The following is a 14,375-nucleotide window of genomic DNA, read 5'->3' as shown; positions in this document are numbered from 1 at the left end:
GATGTCACACGGACGGCACATACACCATCCTAGTGACATGTGTTTTTCTAAATACATTTATCGCATGTTGCAGAAAACACTGGAAATGAGTGAGGTCTGTCGCTGTCAGTCTCTCTGTCTGTCGGTCTCTCTGTCTCCCTCTCGGTCTCTATTCTCTCTCTCTCTGTCGGTCTCTCTTCCCCCCTCTCTCATACTCACCGATCCCCGATCACCGGCGCGGCGCTGCACGGCTGTCACAAACCTCCGGCAGCTTCTCCTCTTTTGAAAAAGCCAGCTGCTCATTATTCCATCTAGTATTCACTGCTTTCCCCGGCACCTGTGATTGGTTGCAGTCAGACACGCCCCCATGATGAGTGACAGCTGTGTCACTGCAATCAATCACAGCTGCTGGTGGGCGGGTCTATATCGTGCAGTAAATTAAATAATTAAAAAAAAAAAAAAAGGACGTGCGGTTCCCCCCAAATTTCATACCAGCCAGGGTAAAGCCATACGGCAGGAGGCTGGTATTGTCAGGATGGGGAGCGCCACGTTATGGGGAGCCCCGCAGCCTAACTATCAGCCAGCAGCCACCCGGAATTGCCGCATCCGTTAGATGCCACAGTCCCGGGACTGTACCCGGCTCATCCCGAATTGCCCTGGTGCGGTGGCAATTGAGGTAATAAGGAGTTAATGGCAGCAACCACTAAGTCCTAGGTTAATCATGGCAGGCGTCTCCCCGAGATACTTTCCATGATTAACCTGTAAGATAAAGAAAATAAAGACATACACCAAAAAATCCTTTATTTGAAATAAATGACAAAAAAAAAAAAAAAAAAAACATCTTCTTTCACCACTTTATTAAACCCCCAAATACCCCTCCAGGTCCGACTTAATCCACAGAGGTCCCACAACGCTTTCAGCTCTGCTACATCAGAAGCTGACGGGAGCGGCCACAGACCATGACCACTCTCTGTGAGCTCCCCGCAGCGACTAAAGTGAGTCGCGCTATCAGCAATGACGTCACTCAGGTTACTCGCGGCCACAGATCTCAGCAGGAGGACTTCAGCAGTGGCCGCGGGTAACCTCAGTGACGGCACCGCTGATAAGTGATCTGCGCTAAGTCACTCAGGGGATTTGCGGTCACCGGTGAGACCTTCACCGGTGACCGAAAATCAGGCCATGACACGCAGACAGAGCCGCGGGATGACAATGAAGTCGGGTGAAGTTCATTCGACTTCATTCTGATCCCGCGGCTCTCTCTGTGTCTGCTGTCACCGGCCATGTAGCAGAGCTGAATGGCAGATGACATAGTTGCTAAGAATAAAAACGGATCCCATACGGATCACACACGGATTGCACATGGACTACAATCATGAGAAAAATCACAGAATCGCATTGCAGTTGCATTGCACACGGATCAACACTCGGACAGAGCGCATGCTACTTTCTAGCATGAGACTCGGTCCGATTTTACACTCGCAAGTGTAACTCCAGCCTTAGCCAGGAATACGCAAAGAAACAAATGGTAACCCAAAAAGAGTTAGGTTACCGTACTCCGGTGTTGTGTATCCAAAATCTGTGCATTCAGTTTACCATGTCCTTCCCGATCTTCCCATCCCCCCCCCCCCCCCCCTTCCCCGATAACCCCACACACATTTTGCTGAGATGATGTCCTGCCGGTCAGTCCCCGCTCGTCGTGCGGCCGCCTTTGATGAGGATACCGGTAATATCTCGGGGATACGTCCTCACAACGGGAGGAACACACAACAGTCTTCCAGGTAACAGAACCGGTTTTATTGTATAAGGCACCTTCAAGCAATGAAAGTGAAATCTGGCAGGAGCCCGGCAGCAAGGACGCGCCTCGTACACCAGCTGTCTGCCTAGCCTCGGTAATGGAATAATTAAAAGCTGGCTGACACACGTTGGAGTTGCTGCGTTCGCAGATTGCACACAGCAGCAAATATAGTGTCAGAAATCATTAACGAGCCCTTCCCTATAGATTAAAAAGAAATAACTGGAAACATTTTATTTCAATCGCCCATAGTTACATCCGTCTCTGGAAACAACCTCCAAACTGGCTGCTATACTGCGACCATAAGGCCCTGTGCGCACGCTGCGGATTTACTGCAGAAAATGTGTCTAATATTGCTGCAGTCATTCCCCAGCAAATCCTATGGGTTTTAAAAAATGTTGTGCACACACTGCGTTTTTTTTTATACCTGCGGATTTACCCACGGATTTCCGGTGCAGAATCAATGAGGATGTCACTTCTTTTCTGCAGGTACCTGCGATTTTTGCCAAAGATAATGGTAAAAATCCGTAGGGACCAACCCGGGGAAAAACTGCGGCAAAATCGCAAGCGGATTTCGTTGCGGTTTTGTTATGGTTTTTTTACCACGGGTGTGGGATTCTTTAAGAGGGTCCGGATTTTCCTTGAGAAAAAGAGACTTTCTAGTGCACACATCGCCTAAGGCTGTGTGCACAGTGCGTTTTTGCGCGTTTTTCAGGTGCGTTATTTGGCTCCAAACTGTATGACTACTTCCCCAGCAAATTCTGATTTTCATTTTTGCTTTCCACACACAGCTTTTTTTTTTTTTTTTTTTAGCTGCATTTTTGAGCTGAGAAAAAAAAAAAAAAAGGGGGGGGGCATGTCAATTATTTTCTGCGTGTTGGGCCCTGTGCGCACACTGCATTTTTACCCGCGTTTTTTTGCGCTTTTTCTGTAGAAATTTCTTGAGAAAATGGTTGTAACCTTTCTGCAGACATTCCCCAGCAAAACCTACGGAAAAAAAAAAATAGTTGTGCGCACACTAAGTTTTTTTTCTCAAGAACATTCTTTCTGCAGAATTTCTTGAGAAAAAGAATGAGCATGTCACTTCTTTTCTGCAGGTGCCTGCGTTATTTGCCAAAGATAATGGTAAAAAAATGTGTGGCGCACTGGACAAGCCAGGACGTCACAGGTACTGCAACAACACACCCCACACCCCGGTTAGGCACATCAGCCACACACACAAATCCTTGTTGCCTCCCTCCAGGGGCTGATGTCCACACCAGATGGGGCGGAGCCAGGCGGTTGGCCCCACCCACTGAGGAGTTCACAGCCCTGGAGGCGGGAAAGGAAAGCAGATCAGTTTGGAGTGTAGAGAGTGAGAGTCAGGGAAGTGGTAGTGGAGGAACTGACTGGCCGTGTCCGGGTACGTGGCCCGGGCACCTGACAGCAAGGTTGGCAGACGGTGGTGACCGTCTGCAGGAGAGGCAGATTGACGCACAACCGTAAGGACCGGGGACGGGCGGTGGCCCGCCGGTACCGGATCGGGGAGCGAAGAGAAGCCAGCACCATCCGGCAGGGCCTACGGACCCCAACCAGGCTAGGAGGCGCCGTTAAACCAGTCAAATCTGTCAGCGACAGGAACCTCCGGGGTTTCCCAGCAGTAAAGACCCAACTGAAGGCAACCGTCCAAACCGTGAGGGAGAGAAAGCTACCGCCAGAGCTAGAGCTCCCAGGGCCACAGCCTGCGGGCAAACAGGGGCTCCCTTAGCCAATCAACCACTGGGGAGCGGGTTACCGGTGGGAAGCCATTGGGGCCAAGAACATAATACCGGTGCAGGGAGAGACAGTTATTGCCAACCTACCGGGAGTGACCGCTGCAGCCGTCTGTGTGACTCGTCCATCCAGCCGTTTGTTTTACCAGAGACTCCGTGTGCGTTACTGGCTGAGTAAGTACCACCATGTCGTCTGGCACTGCGCTGCCCCGCGACCCTGCACCTGGCCAAGCCCCGCAAGCCACCTTACAGACAACAACTCCGGGCCCCGGGACTGCCAAAACCCCCCCTACCCACGGAGGGGAGAGAAACATCCCAGCTGCTCCCTGCCATCGCTCCCGGGATCCCCGTACAGAGTAGCGGTGGTGTCCCAACCTCACCACAAACCATGGGTGGCGTCACGGACTGACTTCCCAATCACCAACAAACCACCCCTTTCACTCACGGGCGAGGAGCGCCGCTCGAGTCCCCGGATCCGGCCCAACGCTCGAGCCACCGAGCAGCGGCGCCGGACCCGAGCGTGGTGAGCGCAGCGCCCCGCCGCCCGCGACAAATGGCAGGGACCGACCCGCGGAAAAAATGCATCAAAAACACCTGCGGTTTTCTATACGGTATTGGTGCGGTTTTTGACCGCAAGTGCGCTAAACAGCAAACCGCAACGATCAAAAACGCAGCAAAATGCAGTCAAAAACGCACCGAAACATGGTAAAAACGCATGCGTTGCTGCGTTTGTGGTTTTTGCCGCTAAAAACGCACACAAAAAAAAAACCCCACAATGTGCGCAAATAGCCTAAAGGCCGCTTTACATGCTGCGACATCACTCAAGCGATCTCGTTGGGGTCACGGAATTTGTGACGCACATCCGGCCGCTTTAGCGATGTCGTTGCGTGTGAGACCTATGAGCGATTTTGAATCGTCGCAAAAACGGTCAATATCGCTCATCAGTGACATGCCCCCCCTATTCTCGATTATTGCTGCTGCTGCGTGTACCATGTAGTTTCTCATTCCTGTGGCAGCACACATCGCTATGTGTGGCACCGCAGGAGCGAGGAACATCTCCTTACCTGCTGCCGCCCGCAATGAGGAAGGAAGGAGGTGGGCGGGAGGTTACATCCCGCTCATCTCCGCCCCTCCGCTACTATTGGGCGGCGGTTCAGTGACGCTGCTGTGACGTCGCTGTGACGCTGAACGAACCACCCCCTTAGAAAGGAGACGGATCGCCGGTCACAGCGACGTCGCAGGGAAGGTAAGTGCATGTGACGGGTCCGTGCGATGTTGTGCGACAAACAATGGAGGCGGGTACGCTCACTAGCGATATCGGTACCGATATCGCAGTGTGTAAAGCGGCCTTAAGGCTCTTTTTCCTGTGCTTTTTTCACCCATGATGCATTGCACAGACCATTTTTCAACGTTTTTACTTTAGGATTTTTATTGTTAAGATTAAAATTGTTTAGCACAAAAAAAAAAAAAAAAGGTATCAAAAATGCACAAAAATGCCTGTGATTCCATATACGGTTTTAAAAAAACGCAACAAAAAAGGTACTGTAAATCTGAACATACGCAGACTGCAACATATAGCATATCTGTCACTCAGAAGTCCAGGAGAGCTGTGGTCCTGGGAGACATATAAAGAGGAACCTTGGATTACGAGCATAATTGGTTCCGGGAGTGCGCTCTTAAACCAAGTTACTCTTATATCAAAGCGAATTTTCCCATAGGAAATAATTGAAATTGCAGACAATTCATTCCACAACCCAAAAATATTTACTGCATTTATACAAACTTATTACAGTAATACAAAATAATGTACTTTATACATATACAATTATTACAGTCACTAATACAAAATACTGTACAGTAAAAAATGTATAAAACAAACTGCACATTAGCTTATAATAGAATTGTTGGTGTGCGGGAGGTACAAGCAATGTGCTGCACTGGTTATTAATAAGAAAGTACAATACTGTATCCACAAATGCAAATTCATAGAAAATCAATATAGTATATACTGTACAATGGTATACTGTATACAGTACATATGTACAGAAAGTTACCTCCAGAGCGGGTCAGAGCGCGGTGAAAGGACAGAACCGGAAGCGGTGCACGGTGAGTATTTGCTCTTATTGCAAAGCATTGCTCTTAAACCAAGTTACACATTTATAAAAAGCTTTGCTTGTCTTGCAAAACGCTCTCAAACTAAGTTACTCTTAATCCAAGGTTCCACTGTACTTCCAGCCGTATCTGCTGCCACCCAGCTTTCCTATAATCCGATACATCTCGGAAATCATATTGCTCAGTATAATAAATATTTTGTGTATTCTAAGTGTTGTTTCTTGGGAATATAAATGATGATGGCGGCAGTTTCATATCTGCCGGTGTAAGAAGCTGCAGCATTTCTTCAGGTTGACATTTGAAGAACACTTAAGAGATACACAAGGACCGAACATATAATTTTAGACCACAGCTGCCACAGTTCATCTCTCGCGCCCTCGGATGACCCTCTCCACTCAGAATAGTCTGGTATCGCCTTAAAATCACTTGTACAGCACACGGTAGTTAAGAAAATAATTTGGGTTGCTGCAGTTTTCCCGATTTCCTAAAACTGACACCTTGGAACAATGCGGGTCTGTGAAAGTAAAGCTACGGCTACTGAAGTTTCCTCGGCTTTGTCTATGTACTCTGAGGACAGTGGTGATCCTAGAAAGCAGGAGCCAGTCCGTGCAATAAAAAGGCCAAATTCACACACTGGTACCTGACCCCACATGTGTTCTTTACAGGAGATATATGCGGCTTGCGGATACCTCTGGCAGAAGATTATATTTCTTAAGAAGAAAGGATCAGGCATGCTGAAATCCAATAAGCCTGATCCTTCTTTGCCTTGACATCTGACATTGGTGGGATGAGGACAAACCTACAAAGATTAGATGGCGACCTGGTAATGCCAAGGTTGGCAGCTCTGGCCCATATTCATCCAACATGTAAGGGCGCTTCAATGTAACCCAGAAAATAGAGAAGTTTCTCTAGTAATAGATATCCTTTGTACTCAAAAACTATAGGTACTTTGTGATGTATCATATTTCAACTCAAAAGTAGACAGTCATTTTAAAATGTTGTAGACACAGGTAGTACTACCTCCCTGTCTTTCCTCGAAACTCCTCTAGACACAAAAAGTAGTGCATTCTTGTCTTTCCCAGTAAATTATGTAAGCAGACAGTACTGCTTTCCTGTCTCATGGAGTAAATAATATTGACACAGGAAGTACTGCCTCCCTGTCTCTCCCTGTAAATCATCCAGACAAGTAGTGCTGCCTCCTGGTCTTTCTCAATAAATTATGTAGACACAGACACTTCTACTTTCGTGTCTCTCGGAGGAAAATAATATATACACAGGTAGTACTGTCTCCCTGTCTCTCCCTGTAAATCATCTAGACATAAATAGACCTGTCTCCTGGACTTTCTCAGTAAATTATGTAGACACAGACAGTACTGTCTTCCTATCTATCGGAGCAAATAATATAGACACAGGTAGTACTGCCTTCCTGTCTCTCCCTGTAAATCATCCAGACACAAATGGCGCTGCCTCCTGATCTTTCTCAATAAATTATGTAGACACAGACACTACTACTTTCGTGTCTCTCGGAGGAAAATAATACACAGGTAGTACTGTCTCCCTGTCTTTCCCGGTAAATCATCTAGACAAAAATAGACCTGTCTTCTGGACTTTCTCAGTAAATTATGTAGACACAGACAGTACTGCCTTCCTGTTTATCGGAGCAAATAATATAAACACAGATAGTACTGCCTTCCTGTCTCTCCTTGTAAATCAACTAGACAAAAATAGCACTGCCTCCTGTTCTTGCTAAGATAATTTTATTACTTTCCTGTCTCTCTGAGCAAATACTATAGACACAGGTAGTACTGACTCCCGGTTTTTCCCTGTAACAGCACTGCCTCATCTGTCTTAGTAAATTATGAAGATACAGATAGGAAAGCAGTAATATCTCTTGGAGCAAATAATATAGATACAGGTAATACTGACTCCATGTCTCTCTGGGTAAACAATATATGATGAGATGTTATTGCCTTTCAGGAAATGTAGGCATAGATAATACTGTCTCCTTGATTCTTCCTGTCAATGATGTGGAGACAGATAATTCCACCTTCTTGTAAATATTATTATTATTATTATTATTATTATTATTATTATAGCACCATTTATTCCATGTAGACAATGTAGACACAGTTATTACTGATTCTTTCTTTAAATAATCTAGACACAAATAGCACTGCCTCCATATTTCCCTGTGAATGATTTAGCCATGAATAGTACTGCCTCCCTGTCTCTATCAGAAAATAATGTACACACATGTAATACTGCCCTCCTTGTCTCTCTGGGTAAGTAATATATGCTTAGATTGCCTTCATGGAAATTATGTAGGTACAGATAGTACCGTCTCCCTGCCAGGCCCAGTAAATAATGTAAAGATGGTTTATTCTTCCTCCCTGTTAATATTGTAGGCACACTGAGTACTAACCCCTGTAAATGAAGTTGACACAGATAGTACCGTCTCCTTGTCTCACCCAGTAAATTATGTAAAGATAGATAATTCTGATTTCAGGTAAATAATGTAGGCACAGAGTACTACCCCCTGTAAATGTAGTTGACACAAATAGTACTGTCTCCCTGTCTCACCCACTAAATTATGTAAAGATAGATAATTCTGATTTCAGGTAAATAATGTAGGCACAGAGTACTGCCACCCTGTAAATGAAGTCGGCACAGATATTACTTCTCCCTGTCTTTACCTATCAATAAGGTAAGCACAGTTACTACTACTTCTCTGTCTCTTCCTGTAAACCATATGGACACTGATAGTAGTGTCTAACTGTAAATTATAAAGGCATAGCTAGTACTGCCTTCTTGGGAATATCTGTAAATCATGTAGGCACAGACAGTGCTGTCTTCCTCTCTCTATGTGTAATTGATATTTGCACATATATTACTTCCTCTACTACAGATAGCACTTCCTCCTAATTTCTCCTTGTAACCTACAAAGGCACAGCAGCTAGCTATGTCTCCCTTTATGATGTGGATATAGTGCTGCATCCGTGTGCTGAGTCATCCTGCATCTCCTACATTACTTACTGCTGTGTCACTTTAGGCTACTTTCACACATCAGTTTTTTTTCCATCAGGCACAATCCGAAAAAAAACGGATAAAACGGATCCGGCGCCAGATCCATTTTATCCCCATTGATTTGTATTAGCGCCGGATTGTGCCTGATTGTGCTTTTGCCGGATCCATCGTTATTGGCTAATGTGGCGGCTGTATGGAACGTCTCTTGTAACGTTTTTTTTTCTCTGACAAAAAAAAAACGCATAGCGCCAGATCTGGCGCGATACGGCGTGATTTACAATGGAAGCCTATGAATGCCAGATCCGGCGTAATGCTGCAAAAAATGGATTGGGCCGCCGGATCAGTTTTTGTAAATTGAGCATGCTCCAATGGATTGTAAAAAAACGGATCCAGCAAAAAAAAAAAAAAAAAAAAAACACGGACGAAACGGATGCAAAAACGGATGCACCAGATCTGGATTTTTTTTGACAGATCAGGTATACCGGATCCGTCAAAAAAAAAAAAAAAAAGGATCAGGCGCATCCAGTTTTGCATATTCTGTGCCGGATCCGTTGCATCAGGCATACGCCGGATTGTGCCAGATGCCAAAAAACTGATGTGTGAAAGTAGCCTAAGGCTGCTTTCACACATCCGGTTTTTCCTGTGCGGCACAATCCGACGCTTTGCAGAAAAAACGCAACCGTTTTTTTTTTTGCCGCTGGTTGTGGGTTTTTTTGCATAGACTTCCATTAGTGCCGTATTGTGCCGCATCGACTTGCGTTCCGTCCAGTTTTTGCCGCATGCGGCAGATTTAGCCGATGCGGCGGTCGGATGGAACGTTGCCTGGCACGTTTTTTTGTCCGGCAAAAAAAAAAAAAACGCATCGCGCTGCATCCAGCCGATGCGGCGCGATTTGCAATGCATGCCTATGGCTGAGGCAAAAACCGCATCCGGCCGCCGCATGCGTTTTTTTCCACTGCGCATGCTCAGTAGCCTGCCACAAGCGGCAAAAAACGGACGGGCCGTATGCAAAAAACTTATGCAAAGGATGCGGTTTTGTCGCCGCATCTGTTGCATAAGTTTTAGAGCCGGATTGGCCGGCTCTGCTAAAGCCGGAGGTGTGAAAGTAACCTAAGCGGGAACTTATAGGGACGTCAATTGTCATTTAAATCTTCTGTCTCTCCATGAGAAGATGGATCCTTCAGAAGAGTCTCAGCCATGCGACAGGTCTATAATAAAATCTCCCTGCACATTTCTGACATGTCCGTGCACTTAAGACTGTTACAAATGACATAAATCAACCCTTTTTACACCAGATTCTTCAGATCTCACGCTCTATTGCAATCAATGATACAACCGCTTCCGCTTAGCGGATAGACCAACTTCTCCCAAACTCATGAATGTGAATGCTCATAGTAAGGCTACTTTCACACATCCGGTTTGAGCCCTGCGGCTCAATCCGGCTGTGAAAACTATGCAACGGATGCGGTGAAAACACCGCATCCTTTGCATAAGTTTTTACATGCGGCCGGTCCGGTTTTTTCCGGTTGCGGCATGCTACTGAGCATGCGCAGTGAAAAATACCGCATGCGGCGACCGGATGCGGTTTTTTCCGCATCGCGCCGCATCCGGCCTCCATAGGGATGCATTGAAAAATGCGCCGCAGCGGCCGGATGCGGCGCGATGCGGTGTTTTTTGCCGGAGCAAAAAACGTTGCAGGGAACGTTCGATCCGGCCGCCGCATCGGCTACATCTGCCGCATGCGGCAAAAACCGGACCGAACGCAAGCCCCTGCGGCACAATGCGGCACTAATGTAAGTCAATGCAAAAAAAACCGCAATCGGCGTTACAAAAGCCGGTTGCGGTTTTTCTGCAGAACGCCGTATTGTGCCGCAGAGCAAAAATCCGGATGTGTGAAAGTACCCTAAAGCTGATTGCACAATGACTCAGCCATGGCCAGTCATTCCCCCATCACCGCCACATGTTCAGTGCATGCTGGCTGCATGAAAGCAATGAGAATGGCACTATTCAAACCTATGGGATGAGATCAATCTGACTGATTGCAATTTTCATGACTCTTTCTTGGACCTTGCCTAGGGTTGGGCAACACAGCTATTCATGCCCTGTGCAACTCAAAGGAGACTTTGCTGGAATTTCAAGTTACGTAACTTTCTTCTTCACTCTGTTGGTTAGAGTTACATGGTGCCTTAGGCAAAAAGACTCTGTGGAACCACAGCAGTAATTCCCAGAGTAAAATCTATGTAAATTATTGTTTCTGGTTGGCATTTTGTGCCAAATAGAACAAAAATATTGGAAAAAAAGAAAAAAAAACAAAAAACCACTGAGTTGTTGAAATATCGCATATAATGCAGGTGAATAGAGTTGGCTTAAGCTAGGTTCACATTTCCGTTATTTTGTATCAGTCACAATCCGCCGGTCTGATAAACAATGCAATCCGTTTGGCGGATTCCGTTGTTTACCTTAGACTTGAATGAGTGGCGAATTGCGACTGATTACCTTGCGTTGCATCCACCGCGCGGCGCATCAGACGTTTTTGGACTGACCGCCAGGCGGAAACGCAGAATGTAACTTTTTTTGGGTCGTCAAAATTAAAGCACCGCGCAGGAATCTGTTGCAATCCGTCGAGCTTGTAATGTTTGTCTATGGTGCTGGATTCCGTGGTAATCAGTCTTACGACGGAAACCAGCGCTGGATTCCGTCATGCTCTACTGAGCATGCCCAGCATGTTTGGCACAACCACTGGGCTGTCCCAAACACAAACGGATCATGGCGGATCCGTCAAAAGACGGATCAGTTTTTTCACAGGATTCCTGTGAACTGAATCTTGTGAAATAACACATCCGTTGTGTCAGACGACGCATCTGTCACTCAGTCGCAATGACGGACCTGACAGATTTAAAACAATGGAAGTGTGAACTTAGCCTTAGGGTCCAGGGACTGCAACAGGCAGATCACAAAATAGTAAAGTTTGGATTTTTCACGACTTGTCACAATCCAGTCCCATTCTTTTGCATTACACCGAGCGTCAACTTGTGATTGACCAAAGACTAGTTCACGCTGCAATTTTTTGACGGGGACGGCAGTGTTCTGTTTAAAAAACAAAGAGATAAACAAACAAACAAAACTGTTGCCTGAACAGCCCAACTGAATAATTGGTTGGAGTTCTGTCAAACAGACGGTACCGGTGATGTAAATGTAGCCTAATGGGGTCAACTGCATCTGATGCCTCTTAGGCCACATTCAGTGTTTGGTCAGTATTTTACATCAGTGTTTGTAGATAAAACCAGGAGCGGAGCAATCAGAGGACACGTATAATAGAAACACAGGCACCACTTCCGCATTTTTCACCCTTTCCTGGTTTTGGCTACAAATACTGATGTAAAATACTGAATGTGTGAATGTGGCCTTAGTCGTGAAACTCAGACTGAGGCAAAAAGACAGATACCGACCATCTGAAGACTCCACATAGCCGGGGCCATGGAGGAATGTTAAATCTGTATGACGGCAACATTATCTATGGCCAGAAAAGTACAGCGCTGGGCTTCGTCCATCAGTCCCGTTGACCATAGATGGAGCGGAGATAGAATATATGTACCGTTGCTCCATTGAAGACAGGTTTGGGGGCCCTTATTTGGGATTGAGGGGTCTCAGAATCGGATCCCCAGCAATCAGTACATTAGTCTATCCTAAGCTATGATAGTAACTTGGGAATAACGCTTCAAAAATATAAGAACATGTATGTGGTAAGGAAACTGTGGGCCCCTGACAAAGCAGGAAATTCATCTGCATATACACACCTGCCCCCAGAATAAAGTGTGTAAAGCTAATGGCCATGAATATCCAAGAAGCACAACTGTGCAAAACTCACTGTCGGACAGACAGCAAGGCCCTGTGCAGCAGCAGTAGATGGGCCAATCAGTCCAATGACTCATCAAAATTTCACGTTTTGGGAGATAGAAATGAGCCCCCAACCTCCTGGGCCCCTGCAGCTGCTCAGGCTGCACCAATGAAATGTCCACCCCTGGCAAAAGTGATATACGATTAATGACACATTCTCATCTAGCTCTGATGTGCGTTATTATTAAGAGGTTCTGCAGCAGCTATGATAAATGAATGTACATGTTTCCTATCAGTGAGCAGAGTCCCGAGAGCTACATGTGGACTAATGATGTGGGGAAGCCTCCATACTCACATATCTCCTGTGCTGTCAGGCAGACCCCAATCCTCCAGCCTCTTGTCAGCAGCCCCCCAGCTCAGCAGCCCCTCGGCTCAGCAGGGCCCCGCACCACCTGTCCTCATGGACCCGCAGTCATCACTCGGCGGGAGGCCCCGCAGCATCCGAACACGGAAGTAGAGCGAGACTGCACAGAGCGGCGTGACTGCCGGCCAATCAGCTGTCAGCGGGCGGCGCTCAGCCAATCACAGGCTCCGGCGACTGTTACAATGTTGCAAAATGTTACAATCCACAGAATTCTGAGAAGCTGCGGATGTAACAGGAACAAGCAGAGCACAGGGAACTGCCAGGATGTGTAACCGAGCACTGGGAACTGCCAGGATGTGTAACCGAGCACTGGGAACTGCCAGGATGTGTAACCGAGCACTGGGAACTGCCAGGATGTGTAACCGAGCACTGGGAACTGCCAGGATGTGTAACCGAGCACTGGGAACTGCCAGGATGTGTAACCGAGGCTGGGAAGCAGAAATAGCCAGAACAGAGGGTCAGATATATATATATAGATAGATAGATAGATAGAGGGATAGATAGATAGATAGAGAGAAAGATAGATAGATAGATAGATAGAGGCATAGATAGATAGAGGGATAGATAGATAGATAGATAGATAGATAGATAGATAATGGATAGAGGAATAGATGGATAGATAGATAGATGGATAGATAGATAATGGATAGAGGAATAGATGGATAGATAGAGGGATAGAGAGAAAGATAGATAGATAGATAATGGATAGAGGAATAGATGGATAGATAGATAGATAGAGGGATAGAGAGAGAGAAAGATAGATAGATAGATGGATAGATAGATAGATAATGGATAGAGGAATAGATGGATAGATAGATAGAGAGATAGATAGATAGATAGATAGGGGGATAGATAGATAGAGGGATAGATTGATAGATAGATAGAGAGAAAGATAGATAGATAGATAGATGGATAGATGGATAGATAGATAGAGAGAAAGATAGATAGATAGATAGATAGATAGAGGGATAGATAGATAGATAGATAGATAGATAGAGAGATAGAGGGATAGATAGATAGATAGATAGATAGATAGAGGGATATGTAGATAGATAGACCCACTTCCTGCTACACTGCACCAGGTACTCAGCAGTGAGGGACACTCACTTCAGGAGACTCTCCCATCTCTTCCCGGATTTCAGCTCCATGAAGGAGGAAGAGAAAAAATATATCCTGCTGGGGGAAAAAGAGAGCGCAGTGGAGATAGCAGCGCGGTATGTGAGCGAATGTCATAGACTTCGAGAAAGAGAACTATGATAAGCCATGGACTTCCATAGCCCCCCATCCCAGATGTGGCCCCCCAATACCCACCCTGGATATGCCCCATCCACCGTTACTACAGTCCACACCCTGGATATGCCCCATCATAAGCCATGGAGTTCCATAGCCCCCACCCTAGAAGTGCCCCCACAGTCCCCACCCTGAATGTGCCCCATCCATCCTTCCTACAGTCCCC

At 46.2% G+C, this 14,375-nt stretch overlaps 1 protein-coding gene across 1 annotated transcript in view; it reads right to left on the bottom strand.

Annotated features, from left to right (window-relative positions):
- GPD2 (glycerol-3-phosphate dehydrogenase 2) overlaps window positions 1–5,903 on the bottom strand; it is a 215,591-nt gene extending 209,688 nt beyond the window's left edge. Inside the window, 1 exon segment of the mRNA XM_075317236.1 lies at window positions 5,577–5,903. Coding sequence (XP_075173351.1) covers window positions 5,577–5,656 — 80 coding nt within the window. The 5' untranslated portion in view covers window positions 5,657–5,903.
- Between the last annotated feature and the right edge of the window lie 8,472 nt (window positions 5,904–14,375).

The sequence above is a fragment of the Anomaloglossus baeobatrachus genome, chromosome 7 (assembly GCF_048569485.1).
Source record: "Anomaloglossus baeobatrachus isolate aAnoBae1 chromosome 7, aAnoBae1.hap1, whole genome shotgun sequence".
Classification (NCBI taxonomy): domain Eukaryota; kingdom Metazoa; phylum Chordata; class Amphibia; order Anura; family Aromobatidae; genus Anomaloglossus; species Anomaloglossus baeobatrachus.
Note: the sequence above shows the minus strand (reverse complement) of the source record. Positions and strands in the feature narration are given on the sequence as shown.